This window comes from Aplysia californica, unplaced genomic scaffold (genome assembly GCF_000002075.1).
Source record: "Aplysia californica isolate F4 #8 unplaced genomic scaffold, AplCal3.0 scaffold00253, whole genome shotgun sequence".
Classification (NCBI taxonomy): domain Eukaryota; kingdom Metazoa; phylum Mollusca; class Gastropoda; order Aplysiida; family Aplysiidae; genus Aplysia; species Aplysia californica.
The window spans coordinates 322,983-341,227 of record NW_004797523.1 but is presented as its reverse complement, the minus strand read 5'-3'; the positions used below and the strand labels follow the sequence as shown (position 1 = coordinate 341,227).

Here is an 18,245-nt window from a genome sequence, read left to right as displayed (position 1 = left end):
GAGGATCACCACTTAATTTGGGGGTAACGATTTCATTAACACCAAAATCTTCATCTGGTCTTGTGCTATATTTACTACCTATTTTCACCACATTGTGATTTTCTGTCTAATCACAAAGTCCCAGATCTGAAACAGACATCGACCATCATGGATTGTCATTTATTTCTCTGCTCAAAAAATATTATCCTGGTCAGTCACCATTACCCATTTGTTCAAATTCTCTTGTGACTTTTTTTCTTGGTCTATCACGGCTCTTTTGCATTCTAGTTTTTCAGTGAGAGCAAGATGTTCGGGGCCTTTATGTTGATTCAAGTGTACTAGAAAACAATACATAAAATGTTATCTAAAGTATCAAACCTCCAAATCCCAATGACCAGTATCTTATCTTATATCATCATCATCATCATTGCCTTTCTCACCCAGGATCAGGATATAGGCCACGAACAAACATTTTCCACCTTTCCCTATCCTGGGCTTTTATCTTATGTAACGCACCTCCAAATCCCATTGACCAGTATCTTATGTAACTAACCTCGGAATCCTCATGGCCACTTTCCTCGTCACTGCTGCATTTGCCGTGCTTGTGTTCCCCACTAGCGTCATCAACAGCGTCGGGCTTCGTCTTACAGGCACACTGTTTTGTGCAGCTGTCCTCGCATGACTTGACTGTCACCTTTCGACCGTTCAGAGCCCGCCGCAGGTTTTTCATACCAGACTCAAGCCACGCATCAAAATCTTCTTGTAGACCTGAATGAAGCACAGAAATAAACAATTTCACTAACAAAACCAAAAACCAAATAGAAAATATTTATTAATAAAAAAGTAATTTTAGACTTGGTAAATATGACAAAAATTTATTATATTGAGTGTAACTTTCAATATTGATGAAAATGAGACATTTTGTACAATTATATATTTTTCTTTACAAGAAGAAATTTCAGAGCAAAATGACAACTGCTGCTTACATACAGGTATAAAAAGTCCTAAATAAAGGAAAAGCAAGAGATAACGCTTGACATACACGATGCATTTGCTATGCAGTGACAGTTGCAAAACAAGTAACTCTAAAATAAGGTCAAGTCCTATTTTTGTGCGAAAACATCAATCAGAAACCCTCTTACTTCATGCCTTGATACTGTGCAAGTTTAAGGAACAAAAATTATGAAATACATAGATGGCACAAAACAAGTATATCCCATCTTCAGGCATGCTTCACCTCGCACATTATATTCCTACCAGACGTACACGGTTTGCCGCTGTTGCTGTCGAAATAACAGTCACTTCTAGCTGCCCTGTTAATTCCCAAGAACAGCAATTTCCTTCAAAGAGCTAGTCGCCAATTCAAATAAGTATCCTTATTTTCAAATATTTCTACAACACATTACATAACAGTACCTTTGTTTTTACTGTTGATCACATTCTCATCAGCCAGACAAATTGGCCAAATTCTGTTCGCAGACAGGCTGTGCAACCAGGTATCGATATTCTTTGCAACCTGAAAGAAACAAAAGAATTTGGAAACACACACGAAAAATAAAGCACCATATTTGAGCATACCACTACAAAGTAAGGCAAGGGGGTACGGCTGTTAGGGAATTAGATCTAATTTTTGGAGGCCCATACTGAATAATTCCAGTATGATAATAAATTATAATTCGATCAGACATTATGTTCTGTAAATGAATCATATGATACATAAGTCCTCTAAAATTATTTTTTTAATCCAGCAAAAATGATTATTCTCACGGCCAGCCACTGAAACAGCAACATGCACTTCAAGAACCACTGCAACCTCAGCTACACTTGTGCTTAATAAAATGCTTGTGAATTTATATTATTTCTTATTATCAAGGAACAAATTCGGTCAAATATACCTTCATACAAGTGAGGGAATTATATGGTCGCTTTTAGACACAAGGGGGCTATACCGAAAAGTGTTGTTTTGAGAAAATCGAAGGTAAAATTTTTGCCACTTGTTCAACTTCCTTAAAATACAAGGACAGTTTTCTCTGTAACCGAACAAATAAACACACCAATGAAACTAAACTTCTCCTATAGGTAGGGCAAAGCCCACTTTTGGTGTAGGTCAAGATTTCTGGAAACTCCTGAAATCTGGGTTAGCCTGCTTGTCCTTAAAAGCGACCATAATTCAAACCAACATAATCAAAACATTAACAGGACTTTGGCCTTTCTCTTTCTACAGTAAATAACACTTCTGCCATAATCTTTAAGCATTCATTGCACTTCAAAATGAAATACTCACAGAATTAAAGTGCTCAGAGTACAAAGAGTTCCCTAGTCCAACAACAGCAAAGTTGAGCCCATTCAAAGCTGCCTTGGTCACTCGAAAGTCTTCGGCTAAGTCCTGTAGCCAGGTGTAGAACCACGCCGTCCCCTCTGGTGGCTGACCCTCTGTGTACGTGGAGATCACTACGATACAAATGGACCCAGCCTCCGCCTTATGGGTCAAAGAAGGAAAAGAGAACTCATAAATAAAACACGAACATCACAGGACAAGAGAATTTCTTCATTTTGAGAAGCTGCAAAGCATAGAATACAGACCAAAAAAAAGAAGCGGGATTTGAAATCATTTCTTGATTACAGGAATCAAGTTAAACAGTCTACTACTGTGTATATTAAAACAAAATTAAAACTTTAACAGTCAGAGATACGACACTCCACTAAAGTCAGTACTAACACTTAGTCTTCATTGAGCCCTATCTAAAAATGTGTATACAAGAAAAAAAGTTTCAAAATAACCTTTAATTTCATGCTAAGCTGCTATGGTTTTTTTTAAAAAGAAGTAAAGTTAACATTAAAATCCAAGACATCAAAATGAAACAGAATTCTCTCCATACATCTATATCTAGTCACCTAAAATATTCTTGAATAGTGTACTATTTAATTATCTTATCAAACACTAATCAAAGTAAAATGATGAGCACAAAACTTTGGAAAAGAAAGTGCAAATGAAAATGAGTAAAAGTTTTGTTCAACCATGAAACATGTGAAATAATGTTAATTTGTACACAAAAGAATTTTATATATATTTCCTTTGAAGAGCCCATACACAGCATAATCATCTGAAATTCCCTTCAAAAAGCAATTTCAATTACTGAAGGCCAGAACATATGATTTGAATTTTTCTACTCTTCTGTCATGTCTTTCTAGAGAAGCCTGGCCTCATTAAACTAGAGTAATATTAAAAATGAAGGTGCTGTTGGTCTACTTTGGTTTCACTTTAATCCAGAACACTTCACTAACTGACACAAGCACAAGAATAACTGCTCACCACACGAATCTCGGACAGCAACTGAACTTTATTACTCACCCCACTAGTCGCTACTGCGCATGTCTTAAAGTGAAGGGAGGTAGCTCCCGTAAAACAGGGAAGGACAATAATTTTGTTAGGTCCCTTACACAACACCTTCTCCTTTTAGTATAATCATTAATGAATAACATATTACCTAAACATCATAATTATTAAATTACTAGAACGCACACAGCCTAACATCACCAAAGAGGTGACAACCATCTGACTTCACGCCAGAGGTGTTACACAACACAGCACAATGATGATGAAGAAAGTTCATGTGACTAGTGTTCAAATTACAAAATATAACTAGATCTACTAAAAGTAAAACCTACGTCACCAAAGAGGTGACAACCATCCGACTTCACGCAAGAGGTGTTACACAAAACAACGCAAAACACGTTGAAGGCATAGAAACCTCTTCACTGGAACCGTGTTGGCTTCACCACTGGTTGGCCAGAACGTGTGTAGACTGTTTCACCAGGGTCTGGTGGTCGTGGCGGGGACAGGTGTGGTTTGATGACAGACGTCTCTGCTTTGACAGCAGGTGGCGGCAATTGTGGCCCTGTCTCCCATGTAGTTGACGGCTCCTGCAGAGGCATCGGTGGCGGTGCAGGCTGCTTCGGTTGTACCCCTGGCCCCAGAGTTGCCCTGTTGGGGCGCAAGTGGCGTCTGTTACGCCTCAGCTCTCGTTCAGCTGTCTTGATGATGTACGACCGTGGGGCGTGCTGTCGAACCACCTCACCTGGACGTTTCCAGCCCTTCTGCCCGTCTTCCTTGAAGAGGACTGGGTCTCCATGGCTAAGCTCTGGTAGGCAGTGGGCTGTTTTGTCGTAGTACTGCCTGGTCCGCTGCTTGTAATCTTCGTCACACCGGCGCACTCTCTCGGGTTGGACAGTGTGCGGCATGAGTGTCCTGGACGGAGCAGGTAGAGTTGTTCTCAGCCTTCTTCCCAGCGCCATCTCAGCTGGGCTCACTTTTAAGGCAGGTAGAGGAGTGGCTCTGTAGACGAGTAGCGCCAACTCGGGCTGCTTTCAGCAGATAATGTCTTTTGCTGTTCTCACTGCTCTTTCGGCTTCTCCGTTTGACTGAGGGTAGTGAAAGCTCGAGGTTATGTGAGAAAAGTTCCATTCTTTGGCAAAGTTCTGGAATTCAGTGGAGCTGAACTGGGGACCATTGTCTGACATTACGGTCTCTGGGATTCGATGACGAGCGAAACAGCTCTTCAGTTTTGCCGTTACTGCTGCTGTTGACAGGAGAGTGAGTGTGTAGATGTCGATCCACCTCAAAAAGTAGTCAACGATCACGAGGTGATGTCAGCCTTTGGCTTCACAGATGTCCACTCCAAAGCACAGAAAAGGTCGCTCTGTGGTCATCAGCGGTTCTTTGCTTTGCGATGGCTGTTTCTGGAGACATGTCCTACACCCAGATACTCTGTTCTGAATGTCCTTGGAAAAGTGTGGCCACAACATTCCCTGCCTGGCCCTCTCTCGACACTTGACGATGCCGAGATGGCCATGGTGGATTCACTCTATGATTTCATCTCTCATGGAAAAGGGAATGACGATTCTGTCTCCCCTCAGTAGGACCCCATCCAGTACGCCGAGTTCACCTCAAACTGCAAACAGTTTCCTGGCTGCTAGCACTACATCTTCTTTGTACTGGGGCTATCCTGTCTTGGTGTAATCCATGGCGTATTTCAGGATGACGTCGCTCTGCGTCTCTGATCGGATCTGGGCAATGTATTGGTCAGTCACAGGCCATGTCGTCCTAACCAGATCGACGTGAAAGGCGACTTCTTCCTCTATGTCTGTACTATCCTTTGTAGTCAGTGGTCTCCTGGACAAAGTGTCTGCGATGATCATGTCTTTGCCTGGCCCGTGTACGCATTCGCGTTTGAACCTCATTAGCCTCACGAGCAGACGTTGGCATCTCAGCGGGGTATCTGACAAGTCCTTGTTGTTGATGATTGGGACAAGCGGCTTGTGATCTGTTCCAAGTGTGAACGTTTCCAAGCCCATAAGGTACTTATCAAATCTTTCGAAGGCCCACACTGATGCCAGGCACTCTTTCTCGATCTGTGCATATTTTTCTTCAGCTTTAGTCAGTGTCCTTGAGGCGTATGCAACTGGGCGAAGACCGTTGTCGTGTTTCTGAAGGAGAACGCCTCCAAGGCCATAGCTGTTAGCATCTGCAGAGACAGTGGTTGGTTTCATTGGGTCATAATAAGCCAGCGTTGGAGCTGTGTTGAGCATCTCCTTGACATTCTTGAATGCTTCAGTCTTGCTTGCTGTCCCAACTCCAAGTCATTTCATTCTTCAAGAGGTCATTGAGTGGTTTCAAAACTGTGGCCACGTGTGGTATGTATCTGCCAAGGTAGTTCACCATTCCCAGGAATCTCCTCACCTCCTCCACATTGCTTGGCTCCTTCAGCTTCTGAATCGCCTTTATTTTGGCAGGGTCTGGTTTCACGCCTTCACTGTTGATAACATGCCCGAGGAACTTGATTTCTGTCCTCTTGTATTCACACTTCTCCTCATTCAGTTTTAACCCTGCTTCCTTCAATCGCTGGTTGACCCTCTCCAGGAGTTTTTCATGTTCACCCCCCGTCTTCGAATGTAGTATAGTGTCTTCAAAGTAGCAGATGACACCATCTATGCTGTCAAAGGATTTCTGTCATGATCCTCTGGAAGATTTCTGGAGCGTTTGATATTTCAAATGGCAGCCTTCTCATGAAAAATCGACCAAATGGTGTGATGAAGGATGTAAGCTTCACAGTCTTTGTCCAAGGGGATTTGCCAAAATCCAGATTTGGCATCTAGCTTAGAGAATATCTTTGAACCAGTTAGTTTATGGATGACTTCTTCTGTCGTCAGTATGACATACCGTTCCCTTTGGACTGCATTGTTTAGTTTCTTCAAGTCAACACATATCCTCACTGCTCCATTTGGCTTGATCACTGGTACCATGCTGTTGCACCAATCTGTCGGTTCAGTGATTTCTTCAATGATGCCGCTGTCCTTCCTCGCTTTTAGCTCCTTCTTCACCTTTTCTTGAAGCAGTATAGGGACTCTCCTGGCGGTGGTGATGCTGTAGGGCTGTGCTCCTTCCTTCAGTTTGATGCGAACTGATTTGCAGTTCGCGGTGGAGAGCGTAGTTTCGTCGACTTGAAGTCTTTGTATAAGGTCCAGGGATGTAGACGTATCCCGACTAAGCAGGCTTTCCGCTTGACCGTTGATGATATATATTGCCGTTGACTTAGACTAGATGTCGTCTGGAAGCGACCTAGTTGATTAATTCGGCCCGGCCCCAAGGACTCATGAGTTTGACGTGGTCACATTTTGGCAGCTTTGGTTTTCCTATCTTGACCCAAGTCTCCTTGCTGGTGACGTTGACGTCTGCACCTGTATCAAAGTTGAAGTTGTCTGGCCGTCCCTCCACTTCTAGTTCGACCCTCCACGCATTTTTGTTTGAAGATTTCACTGCCCCTATCAGGAAGGTTTCCTCTGTTTCCCTATCTCTGGTTTCAATTTCTCTAACCCTTGGATCTTGCTCTTTGGTGTTCTGCACACCTTGGCCAAATGGGACATTTTTCCACACTTGTGACACTGCTTTCCTTTTGACACCCTTGGTCGTGGGATAGTCCACATTTCCCGCAGTGGGTTTTTTCGGTATGTGGCTGATATTTCTTTCTTCCAAACTGGGACTGTGCATTTTTGTACTGATGCACCTTATCTATTTCTTGACTGGCTGACCTTTATTATTCGAGTTCCTGCTTGACCTGCTCGAGTTGTTTTGCTATTTCAAAGGCTTTTTTCTAGGTAAAATCTCCCTCAAGTTTAAGCTTTTCTGACAAGTCCTTATTGTTGAGACCTAAGACTAGTCTATTCCTGATGGTCTCCTCTTTTTCCCCAAACTGTGCATGCTCTGCAAGCTCATATGAACTACGTATGTTCTGTTTCACACTTTCACCTTACTTCTGATTTCTTCTGTGAAACTTAGCAAGGATGTGTATAACATTTCTTTTGGGGACGAAATATTCGTTCAGCTTTGTCAAAACTGTGTCAAAATTTTTTTGCTGTTCCTCTGACAACTGGAACTGGGCAAAAATTAGTTCTGCTTCCGCCCCCATTGCATAGAGAAGAGAACTAACCTGAATTTCACCATCCTCTTTACTCATTTTCGATGCCAGTCGAAACCGGCAGAATCTTTTTCTCCAAGAGGGCCATGTTGACGGTTCGTGGAATGCTAACAGTTCAGGGGGTTTAAACCACATTTTCTAACATACCTTGTCTTGTTTGTAAGAAATTCTTCTTGATACGTTTACCTGTGAATGTGTCTACACTTCAGACACAATTTTACACAACACAACGCACTTCTGACACCATGTTTGTCTACTTTGGTTTCACTTTAATCCAGAACACTTCACTAACTGACACGAGCACAATAATAACCATTCACCACACGAATCTCGGACAGCAAACTGAACTTTATAACTCAACCCACTAGTCGCTACTGCGCATGTCTTAAAGTGACGGGAGGTAGCTCCCTTAAAACAGGGAAGGACAATAATCTTGATAAGTCCCATACACAACAGGTGCCATCAAGATGCTTCAATTATTTCAGGTGAGTTATAAAGCAGTATTCATAATCACTGAAGCCACAATAGCCACCAAGGGTTTTTAAAAAATGGTATTCTGGAGTTCTTTCCAGTCCTTTTAAAAAATTAAACACTCCCCAGTAACATACCTGAGCCTGAAATAAGTTTTCATGGTCATAATTCTTCAAATCTATCGCTGTGGCATCGTAGCCCAGCTGCTTGACTGTAGCCCCCAGTTTCTCAGCAAAACCCTGTGAAAGTAGGGACAAATAAATAAGTTAACACAATAACAAAAAGAACTTTAGAGAAGATATTTAAAACCTTTTCTGTGTGGATTATGGTCACATGAGTGCACAGTTTCATACTTTTAAGAAGAACAAACAGGGCGTCCAGCCAATTTACTCCCCAGCAAATCAAGCTCCACGTCAGCTCGAAAAAGGGAGTTCATTTGCGACATCGATAACATATTAATGTTACATATATGGAACAAAAATTACAACAGTGAAGGCAACATTAGGTAGAGAATGTTGCAACTGGCCACTTGGAGCTACAAACGCTGAAATTGAAACCCTGATAGAAAAGCATAGCGAACATGGAGATGCTGTGATCTTCACGGATGGATCAGTCAACAGAGGAGTCAAATCGGGCTGGGCCTTCAGTGTCAGAGTTGATGGGGTAGTAGTGAAAGAGCACAGTGGAGCAACTGCACTGACAACATCAAGTATGTGTATGGAGATAAAAGCGATAAGTGAAGCTCTACACTGGATCAAGAACACTAGCCATCAGCGAGCAGTAATCATTACTGACTCAATAAGCACGCTGCAGAAGGTGCAGAAAGGGATGCTGTATGTGGACAGGAAGGCTACGATCAGGGAGAGCAGCCTGGAAAGAGTGGCCTGGATCTTCTGCCCGGGTCACGCGGGGGTAACCGGCAACGAGAGAGCAGACAAGCTGGCTGGAGAAGCAAAAGTGGGAGGGAATTTGACACTGGACCCACCAACCGTCCTAACCGCTGTAAGGGAAAATTTGAGGAAGAATAGGGCGGATAGCGGTTCCCACACTCTCGGGAGACTGAAGGAGAAGGGGATCCAAAGAGGAGAAGGGAAACACAGCCATCTGTGCGGACCAGTCCGATGGATCTCCAACCAGATCATGATGGAAACTATAAGTAGACAGACTCTGGGATGGATCCTGAAGAGGGAGATGGACATGTTCCGACTGCAGTGACCCCAACACAGTGGACAAGTAAGGACAAATAAGTAAGTGTGAGAGTTGTAAAAACTGTGGAACGGCAAGATGCAGTGACACTGAAAATCTGCCAGTCTTAAACAGAAAGCTGCAATATACACTGGAGTTATAATTTACTATCACCAACCCAATGAAACGCAAACACTTTATTTCAATAATACAGCTTACAAAGTATGAAGGGTCCCGATTCCGCATATGACCTGCACCAACACGCACTTTGTAGAGAGCTCTAAATCAAGTCAAAATACAGAAATTTGCTTCTAAGTATTTCTCCTCTCTGGTGTTGCCTTCCACATCACACCCCCCCCCCAGTACTCGCACTATGCCGCATTTATTTGCGATGCGAAGCGCGCAGGTTCACGGACAGGTCACGATGGTGAGCCCGATAATCTAAAAATCGGACAATGCTTGTATTTTCTTTTCTTTTTTTTCCCACAAGTGAAAGCACAGAGACGAGTCCAAATATTGATTAAATTTTATTTACACGACAACACAGCGTTTATACTGCACAACCTGCATGACATAAATGTTGCGTTACCAGTCTATCGTCATCAAATTTCTGGGTGGTAACAAAAGCAAAAGTAGATCTTCATTTTCCCGATTGAGCCTTGGATCACATACACTTCCGCCTGCCGCCATAGCCGCGTGAAACGTACTCTCAGACAGGGAAAAGCTGAACAAATATAATATCACAATTACGACCAGCAAAAATGAACTTATTGACCTTCACTGAAAAGTCTTGCTGGCTTCATCCCTCTGTACACAGGTTAATTTACGACTGTTTACCAAATGTTTACTACATTCAAGGCACATTTACTACCATTTACGATCAGAAAATGCCAAGAGTTGATGCAGATTCTCACTTACTAGTGAGCATGTACAAAATGGCACTATTTCCCAAGGAAGAGATTAAGATAATTGTGACCCTGAAAAGAAGCTGCTGACCAACCACCTGTACAGGAGCCCTGAAAACAGTGAGACAACAATGAAAAATCAGTGGTAGGAAAGCCAACTGACCAATCCCCCAAGACAAATCAGACAAATCCAGCTTTCTTTTGATAACCATATTTTCATTTCACCTTCGCTTTTCCTGTCTGAGATCCATAGAGAATTGTGAGTTTTCGCTTCTGTTTATCCTTTGAACCAGTTTTAGCTGTTTCAGGCACCGTCTTTGAAACAGAAGACACAGAGGTAGAGTTTTCATCTGATATCTGAAAAACACAGAAAAGGTAACTGCAACTCAAAAATATTACCCTAATAGCTATGTGTCATCTTTCGCAGAACTGTAGATAACAGATGTGCTCGATTAAGAATCCATTATAAAAATCTTTCGAGAGTTCAAAATCAATTTGAGAGTGGAACTCAACAACAGTATTGTGCCTGCTAAGGATTATTAAGCTCTCCTTTAATTCCATCCAAGTTGTATCAAGTAAGTATGTATCTACTCACCACAAGTAACATTTTTTATGGTTGAGAGTCACAACTACCAATCAGTGTTAGATCTATAAACTCAACAGCAACTACCTCTGTAAGGTTTCTAGAGTCACTAAACTAATTTGTTTATTAAAACTAATGGTACTGCATCTGTGCATGTGCATGCAAGTGTGTCTGTGAGTGTGAGCACTTTAAGGCCCGTCCCAGAGTGCCTCTGTAGGTCTGACCTGTAGCTGGCCTAGCGTGTGCCCTCTGCGTGTAGCACAGGCGAACTGTGGGTTGGCATCTGTGGAATGTGGCAACTGACGGGTCTGCCGCGCTATGTACTGTGTGCTGTGTGCCATGTTATGCGATGCAACAGCCTTGAAGGAGCACCATCCACAATTTCCATGACCTTATTTTGACAAATATAGCCAAATTAAAGGATCTTTTATTATATAAGGATGTGACAATCCGGCATAAAAAATTAATGACTTTAGATCCTTAATTTTGTTTTGACAAAAACTAAGGGCTTTAATTTTAAAGGACTTTTCTTAAGACCTCTGGGAACCCAGTGTGAGCGTTGTATACGCATTCTCTGCTTCAATCCTGTCTCCTCGCTCGTCTGGTTTGTTTTCCTTCTTTCATAAGTCCAATCTCCTCATACGGTATGATATTCTTTCATCCTTATCTAGCCCTTGCTTTGAGATCTGTTTCCGGGCACTGCACATCAGATATTTAGATAGATGGTGAATGCTTTAAATGTAGATCTAGATCAGATGTAAATTATTATTATCTACGAGGGACGTCCAGACAGTAAGTACCGTTTTTTAATAATTATAAAAGAAATCATTTTCCCAATCAAAATTATTTATTTTTTAATACCTCATATATATGACTACTTCTCCACATACTCATCAGAACTGTTGAGGTATTTTGTAGCGGGAGACGAGCTTCTGAATGCCCTCATCGTGAAAAGCTGCCATCTGCGATGTCAGCCAATGTCCAGTCTCTCCTGTGAGATCAGCGTCTGAGTCGAAGTCCTGCCGGGCCAAAAACATTTTCAAATGCAGGAACAGATGAAAGTCAATGGGTGTACAATGGGTTCTTCAACTGTTCCCATCCGAAGGTGGCGATCAGGTTTTGGGTCTGTGCAGACATGTGAGGAGTTGCATTGTCGTGAAGCAGAACAACGCTGTCGCTAAGCATTCTGTGTCTTTTGTTTTGAATCGTTCTACGCAGTTTTTAAATGTGTGCTGCAGTACACATCAGAGTTAATTGTCATCCCATTTCCCCCAAATTCTACTGAAAGAACTCCTTGCCTGTCCCCAAACACTGTACACATGACTTTTTTCCTGACACGGCCTGCGTAGAGTGATTCAAACCAAAGACGCGGAATGCTTAGCAACGGCATTGTTCTGCTTCACGACAATGCAACTTTTCACAAGTCTGCACAGACCCAAAACCTGATCGCCTCTTTCAGATGTGAACAGTTGAAGTACCCATCGTACAGCCCAGACCTGGCTCCGAGTGACTTTCATCAGTTCCTGCATTTGAAAAAGTTTTGGGCCGGGCAGGACTTCGACTCAGACATTGATCTCAAAGGAGAGACTGGACATTGGCTGACATCGCGGGCGGCAGCTTTCCACGATGAGGGCATTCAGCTCGTCCCACGCAACAACAAATGCCTCAACTGTTCGGGTGACTACGAGGAGAAGTAGTCATAAATATGAGGTATTCAAGAATAAATCGTTCTGATTGGGAAAGTTATTTCTTTTATAATTATCTTAAAATGGTACTTACTCTCTGGACGTCCCTCGTATATCTAGAATCTAGGCCATTCTAGGAACATCCCTCTGCATCTCAACTCCTGAACTATCAATCTAGATATAGATTCTAGCCTAGAAGTACACAGGCCTACGAATGTAAACAAACAGTTGAAACTAGGTCAACCTTTCGATTCGAAATTTTAATGTATGACAAAGTGCATTTCCTGGGATTTTGAGGTCAAGTGCTGATGCTAGCATCAATATCTAATAGCAAAGCACCTAATAATACTTACTTCTTGCAGATTTTGATGACCTGTGAAGAATTTCAGCCGAAAATGAACATGAAGCCAGGTTGTGTGCAAGATGTGTTTTACAACAGAGCGGCGCTGCTCAAGCGCACGATAATTTATATGTTCATTTACACGGCGCGCGCTATGCGAGCTACAGGGCAGACCTACAGAGCCACTCTGGGACCAGCCCAAAGCCTAAGCCAGTCCCACCTATTACATCTCTAGACCCACAAATATCACTATGTATGTAAAGATCATGTTGTTGTTGTTGTTGCTATTGATTCAGCAACAGCTGGGCTCTTGCCCTTCTGTCCAATGCCATGTAGTGATAAGTGCAGGTTTGCTGCAGTTGCTGTAATGTTCCATAGAGTGTGTTGTCAATGTTAGGTCTCGGTGGGAGAAGGGTTGTAGGTAAAGATCATAATTTATTGTCTTGACCACAGATTCATCATCATGCCTCTTCAATCAAAAGAGAAAATGTAGCCTCAAATTAAATCTCACAATGACAGCCAAAAAATGAAACAATGGTATCGTTCAAAATTTGTAAGAAAAGCAATCTTTAAAAAGCCTTAAGGGGTCTAGCTGGTAACGTTTTGGGTCAATTTACGATGAAATTATTGATTTTCTGGAAAGCAGCTTTTTAACACCCTTGATCATTGCTGAATCAGATTTTCTGGTCCATTTGGTAAAAAAATGATAAAATAGGTGAAAATATGTCTTAAATGACTTCATCCCCCTTATGCAAAAATGACCAATTGGGCACTTTTTCTTTCTTTTTTGTTATTTTGTGTCTACTTGGTTCACTAAGCTTCTATAAATGAGGCTATTTGTAACTGTACAGAAATTAGATTTTACGTGTAATTAGAAATAAAAGTGCATATGGTACTGCAACCTCTAGCTAAAAGGAACAAACCCTCAAATTACAGTGACATTTTTAAATGCGTTTTTCTCAAAACTATTTTTGAAAGACCCTATTTTACTAGAATCCTAAAATCTCATCCACTAATCAAGACGTAGTCTAAACAGCCAAAATGCACTGCTCACAGCCGAACGCTCCGTATCCCGGACTCTAGCATGGAGATCATCAGGAGAGAATGCGTCGCTGTTTCGGGCTCTTCCTCTCTTCCGCTTTTCTGACGCACCGAGCCCCCTCACCGATGTGAGGTCTCCATGTTAGTTCGACTGTTTTCCTCTGCTGCCAACTTTAGGATTCATTCCAGCCTGCGTCCTCTCGCTTCAACCAGATCCAGTGACTGGCTTTCTCTGCTGTCTCCTGAAGGGAGTTTGTGAGTTGGTTGCTTTTCTTTGCAGTAAGTCCTGTCACTCTCATCCATTTACGGGCGCTTGTTGCTACAAAACCTCTGCATCCTACCTCTACCGGAAAATGGGTTGCCTTCCATCCTGCCTCCTCACATTGTTCGACGAGTGCCTTGTAACGGTTTTCTTTCCGCTCATGAGCGGCATAGATATTGTCCTCGTGGGGCACCGTGAGCTCTACCAAGTGCACCTCTTTGTCTTTTTCCTCCCATAAGACAATGTCTGGCTTTTTCGTAGTTGGAATGGGGAAGAATCTCTCAAAGCCCTTTAAGTCAGCGGCTACCTCCCATGTGCCTCCGCTCTGGTCTTCCATGGCTTCGTTCGCTTTCTTTCTTTCGGTAACCTTGCTTCCTTGCAGAACGAACGCAATCTTGCACCTCTTGCGGGACGTACAAAAAATCCATTGCCTTCATCAGTAATTTATGGGGAACAGACCCGTAGGCATTCACAAGATCCAACCACACTACTTTAAAAACTTTCCTTGTTTTCCTTGGCCTCTTGGATTGTGTCCCTAATGGTGAAAGCATGCTCGATGCAGCCTGGGATCCCTGGTACCCCGGCTTTCTGAACCCTTTCATCCACATAGCCGTTACTTTGCAAATATGCTACAGTCCTCTTTGCAAGTATTCCCATAAAGATCTTGCACGTCACATTGATGATTGAAATAGGTCTGAACTGTCCTATCTCCTTTGCATTCTGTTCTTTGGGTAGATACACGCCCTCCGCTCTGCACCAATCTTTGACGATTTCTTTGTCTTTCCAAAGGCCTCTTTGCATCTCAAAGGGGGTGTGTCTCAGCGTGTCGCTATACTTGAACACCTTATAAGACGCGCCATCTCCTCCAGGTGCACTTTTTGATCTTGCTTTTTTTACAAACTCATCTACTTCTTTCTCTCTAATTGGTCCCAGGTAATATTTGACGACGGGGGCAGCTGGACGCTTCAGGTCTCTCATATAAGGTAATGGTACTACTCTTCTTTAATCGCTGTACGTCTGCTTAACATAAGCATCGAGTTCTTCTTTCGTACATTCCAATTTACCACTCCTTGCCTGAGCTGAAACTTTTTACACATGTGCAGATTTGGTTGTTGCAGGCCACTGACAAGATTTTTTATCTTAAAAAATAGTTACTGCCGGAGAAATCTGCTTCTGAAAGTAATTTTATGCTCAAAATTTTAACCCAAAAAAATACCTCACTTTGAAAGTCAGAGAAATTCCAGAATATAGGAAAAAGATTTTAAAATACCAGTCAGTTACCTATAACTATTTCTACTAAATTGATATTTGGGTTTTTTAAAATTAACATTGCCTTTTGGTTTTCAAAATTTTAGGATTTTCCTAAGTATTATATAATTTCGATATGGCTGCCGATATAACATAACATATTGGGCTTTAATTTTTTGTTTTTATGTTTTGAATTATTTCCGGGAGGGTACTGCATATTATGTGAAAGTTTAGTTTGAAAAGATTCATTAATAACGAAAATAGCTTTTGTAAGTAGCTGGACCTCTTAATAGACTGTAACTGTAAATCTTACAGCTTGAACATAATATATAACAGCAATCTTATCATGTTTATTGCAATAGGTACGGGTTGAGCTATTGCATCCAAAAATACACTCACCAGTGCTGATTTTTTTTTCACTTTCTGATTGTAAGTGAACCAGGCTACTCCAGCTCCAGCTGCCAGGAGCAACCATAGAGGAATTCGTACAGACTTTCCACGAAGCTGCACTTCAATTGCTCTTTCAAACATTTCTGTGAAAGGAATAACAAAATACAAACATGAAAAAAATTACGAAACCAATGAATTTCAGGATTGTCACAGAGCAACAACCACATGGTCATAATTCATGAATTGTCTGGTTTTATTATACAACTACAAATATATAAAAATCTTCTTGGGAGTAAGGCAAATCTATTTTTATCCAGCATCAGGACTAAATGTGGCCCTTGTACTAGTTTACTACACTGTAAAACAAGACCACCCTGGCACCCACGGCATAGCAGTTCGGCACTTAGCCATTGAACACAGAAGATGGGGGCCCCTGTCCTTATGGTAGAATCCAGGCAGTGACAGAAAATTTTCTTCTCTTAAAATTGTCTTGTTTCACCTCCTTTGCCCCATCCTCTGGGCTCTTAACGCTTTCTGCAGCCTTTCTACTGCTACTCCTTGGATCCTTTTTACTGATGTCCTTCAGCCACGCCCCTAACCTTAAGGTAGGTAAAATCAAACACTTAGCCTTCTCGGATACGGGCGAAAAATCTCAGAGGTCATGTGTGCAAGTTGTACACATTAAAATAAAGATACCTTGGTGGTCCAAAATCAATAAAAGTAGGGTACGGCCGCCCCCTAGACAAAATTCAAAATAATGTGTCTGTTACCCACGAGCTCATATGACAGTATGCAGACTTTGTAAGTGCGGTACCGTAAAACACTCAAACCAAATAAACAAAAACATTTAATTTTTATGGGCCTTTGCAACCTAAGCCTGCATCCATCTCCAGTTGGGACCTCAGAAGGGAACGGGAAAGGTTAGTTTCCTTCATTTTGATAAATCCTTCCTAAAGACGATCACTTTTCTACTCAACAATAGGTGGCCATCTTAGACGAATCGCAAGGAGGAATTCCATAATGAGCGACCACCCACTATGAAATAAATGGAGGATTAGGGTAAGGGTTGGGGTAGGGTTTTTAGGGAAAGGGTTGGGGGTAGGAGTTGGGGTAGGGTCAATCTTTATTATGTTGGTTGGGGTGGTCGCTTGCTACGTAAGTCCATCCAAATTTCAACATAACTTTTTTTCCCGAGGTGACTATTCAGATTTGAGTTTTGATAAAACCAAAATTACATTCCGACTCTGAATTGAGTCCAGCATGATGTCACTTCCGACTTCTTTCTTTTTATTAGTTTTCAATTTTCTACAATAAAAACATGTGTAAAACCCCAGAGGAACGAAGGAAAGAAAAAAAAGCCTGAATGCATAAATACCCCATTGATACCAGTGTACGGGCAAGTCCAAAACACACAACGAAAAAAAGGGGCCGATTAGGCAGAGTACGGACTGATGAATTTACACAATAGAATATATCACACCCAGATTTCACTACATATATATTTGGCAATTACCAAACAGCTAGATCTATCCTTGTTCCTAACTATTTCCAGCATTTATGAAAATTTTTTCGATTATAATGATAACAATCGAGATGGGAGCTTTAATATCCAGTTACTAGATTATCTAAACTGGCCCTCCCTGCATCATTAGTATGAACAGAACAACCAAGTTGAGTTTATCTTGCTGGGAACAACGTTAAATATGTCCACCAATGAGATCGCGTGTAGCGATCACACACTCTCGGCTTGCTGGGGGAAGAGGTTTGGGAAGAGGCCAATGCTGTCGATTTTGTGAGATGTGATTTTAAAAAATAATAAAATTACAGAAAAACTATAACACACAATAAAATGAAATTTCACATGTGGAAAGACAAATGGTGGTGGAAGTAATGATGATGCTGTAGTGGTGGTGGAAGTAATCATGATGCTGTTGACTGGTACTCGGTAGTGGTGCCTGGGGCCGGTTACCATATATAGACCCTGGGTTGTCGGTAAGCAAGGGCAAAGTCGGCGAATAAGAAAGTCGGAAAGTCGACTCGACGTTTTCGTCAAACTCTAAAAGTCGACTGTGACTGTGACTTTGACCTTGACTTTACATAGAGTGAAGCTACGACTTCTTATGCTCTTATAGCCTACAGGGTCATAGGTTTTGGGCTGACTACTTCTATGTTTAGCTCTTCGACTTCCGGCTTCGGAAAACAAACGTTGTGGGATTACTATAAGCCTCTAATAGTTTGTTTCTGCGCAAAATGTATTTAATCTTACTTTGTTTTAAAAATAAGAATTGCGCTTAAAAATAATTCATATAACCTACATACTTATGTGTAATCAACTGTTTTGATCTCATAATTATTTACGTGTGTTTTTGCAAAACCAAATCTGATCTCTTGGAATTTGAACGAATGCTATAATTATAATATTACAGTGAAGCCAACAAAATAACGGAAGACAGCCAAGTTAGACAGCAATCATTAGTTTTACAGTAATTGTTTCAGTGACGGTGACTGCGACTGGCGCGTCAGCTCTGCACAGCACTGAGACCCTGCAGGCCAGCCAGCCTCACCTCGCACACACACATGCACACACACGCGCGCGCGCCCGCACACACACACACTCATACACACACACACACACACACACACACACACTTGGGCCTAGGTCTTGATGAAAACTTTTTTTT

General features: G+C 41.8%; 1 protein-coding gene across 2 annotated transcripts in view; it reads right to left on the bottom strand.

The window, feature by feature from the left end:
* LOC101847430 (S-adenosyl-L-methionine-dependent tRNA 4-demethylwyosine synthase TYW1) overlaps positions 1-18,245 on the bottom strand; it is a 43,508-nt gene that overhangs the window by 19,857 nt on the left and 5,406 nt on the right. For both annotated transcript variants that reach the window (XM_005100604.3, XM_005100603.3), the window contains exons 2-7: positions 15,574-15,707; positions 10,241-10,372; positions 8,063-8,164; positions 2,264-2,458; positions 1,396-1,495; positions 533-747 (exon numbers count right to left, since the gene is read on the bottom strand). In XM_005100604.3, the coding sequence (XP_005100661.1) occupies positions 533-747; positions 1,396-1,495; positions 2,264-2,458; positions 8,063-8,164; positions 10,241-10,372; positions 15,574-15,705 (876 nt within the window). In that variant the 5' untranslated portion in view covers positions 15,706-15,707. The remainder of the gene's footprint in view (positions 1-532; positions 748-1,395; positions 1,496-2,263; positions 2,459-8,062; positions 8,165-10,240; positions 10,373-15,573; positions 15,708-18,245) is intronic.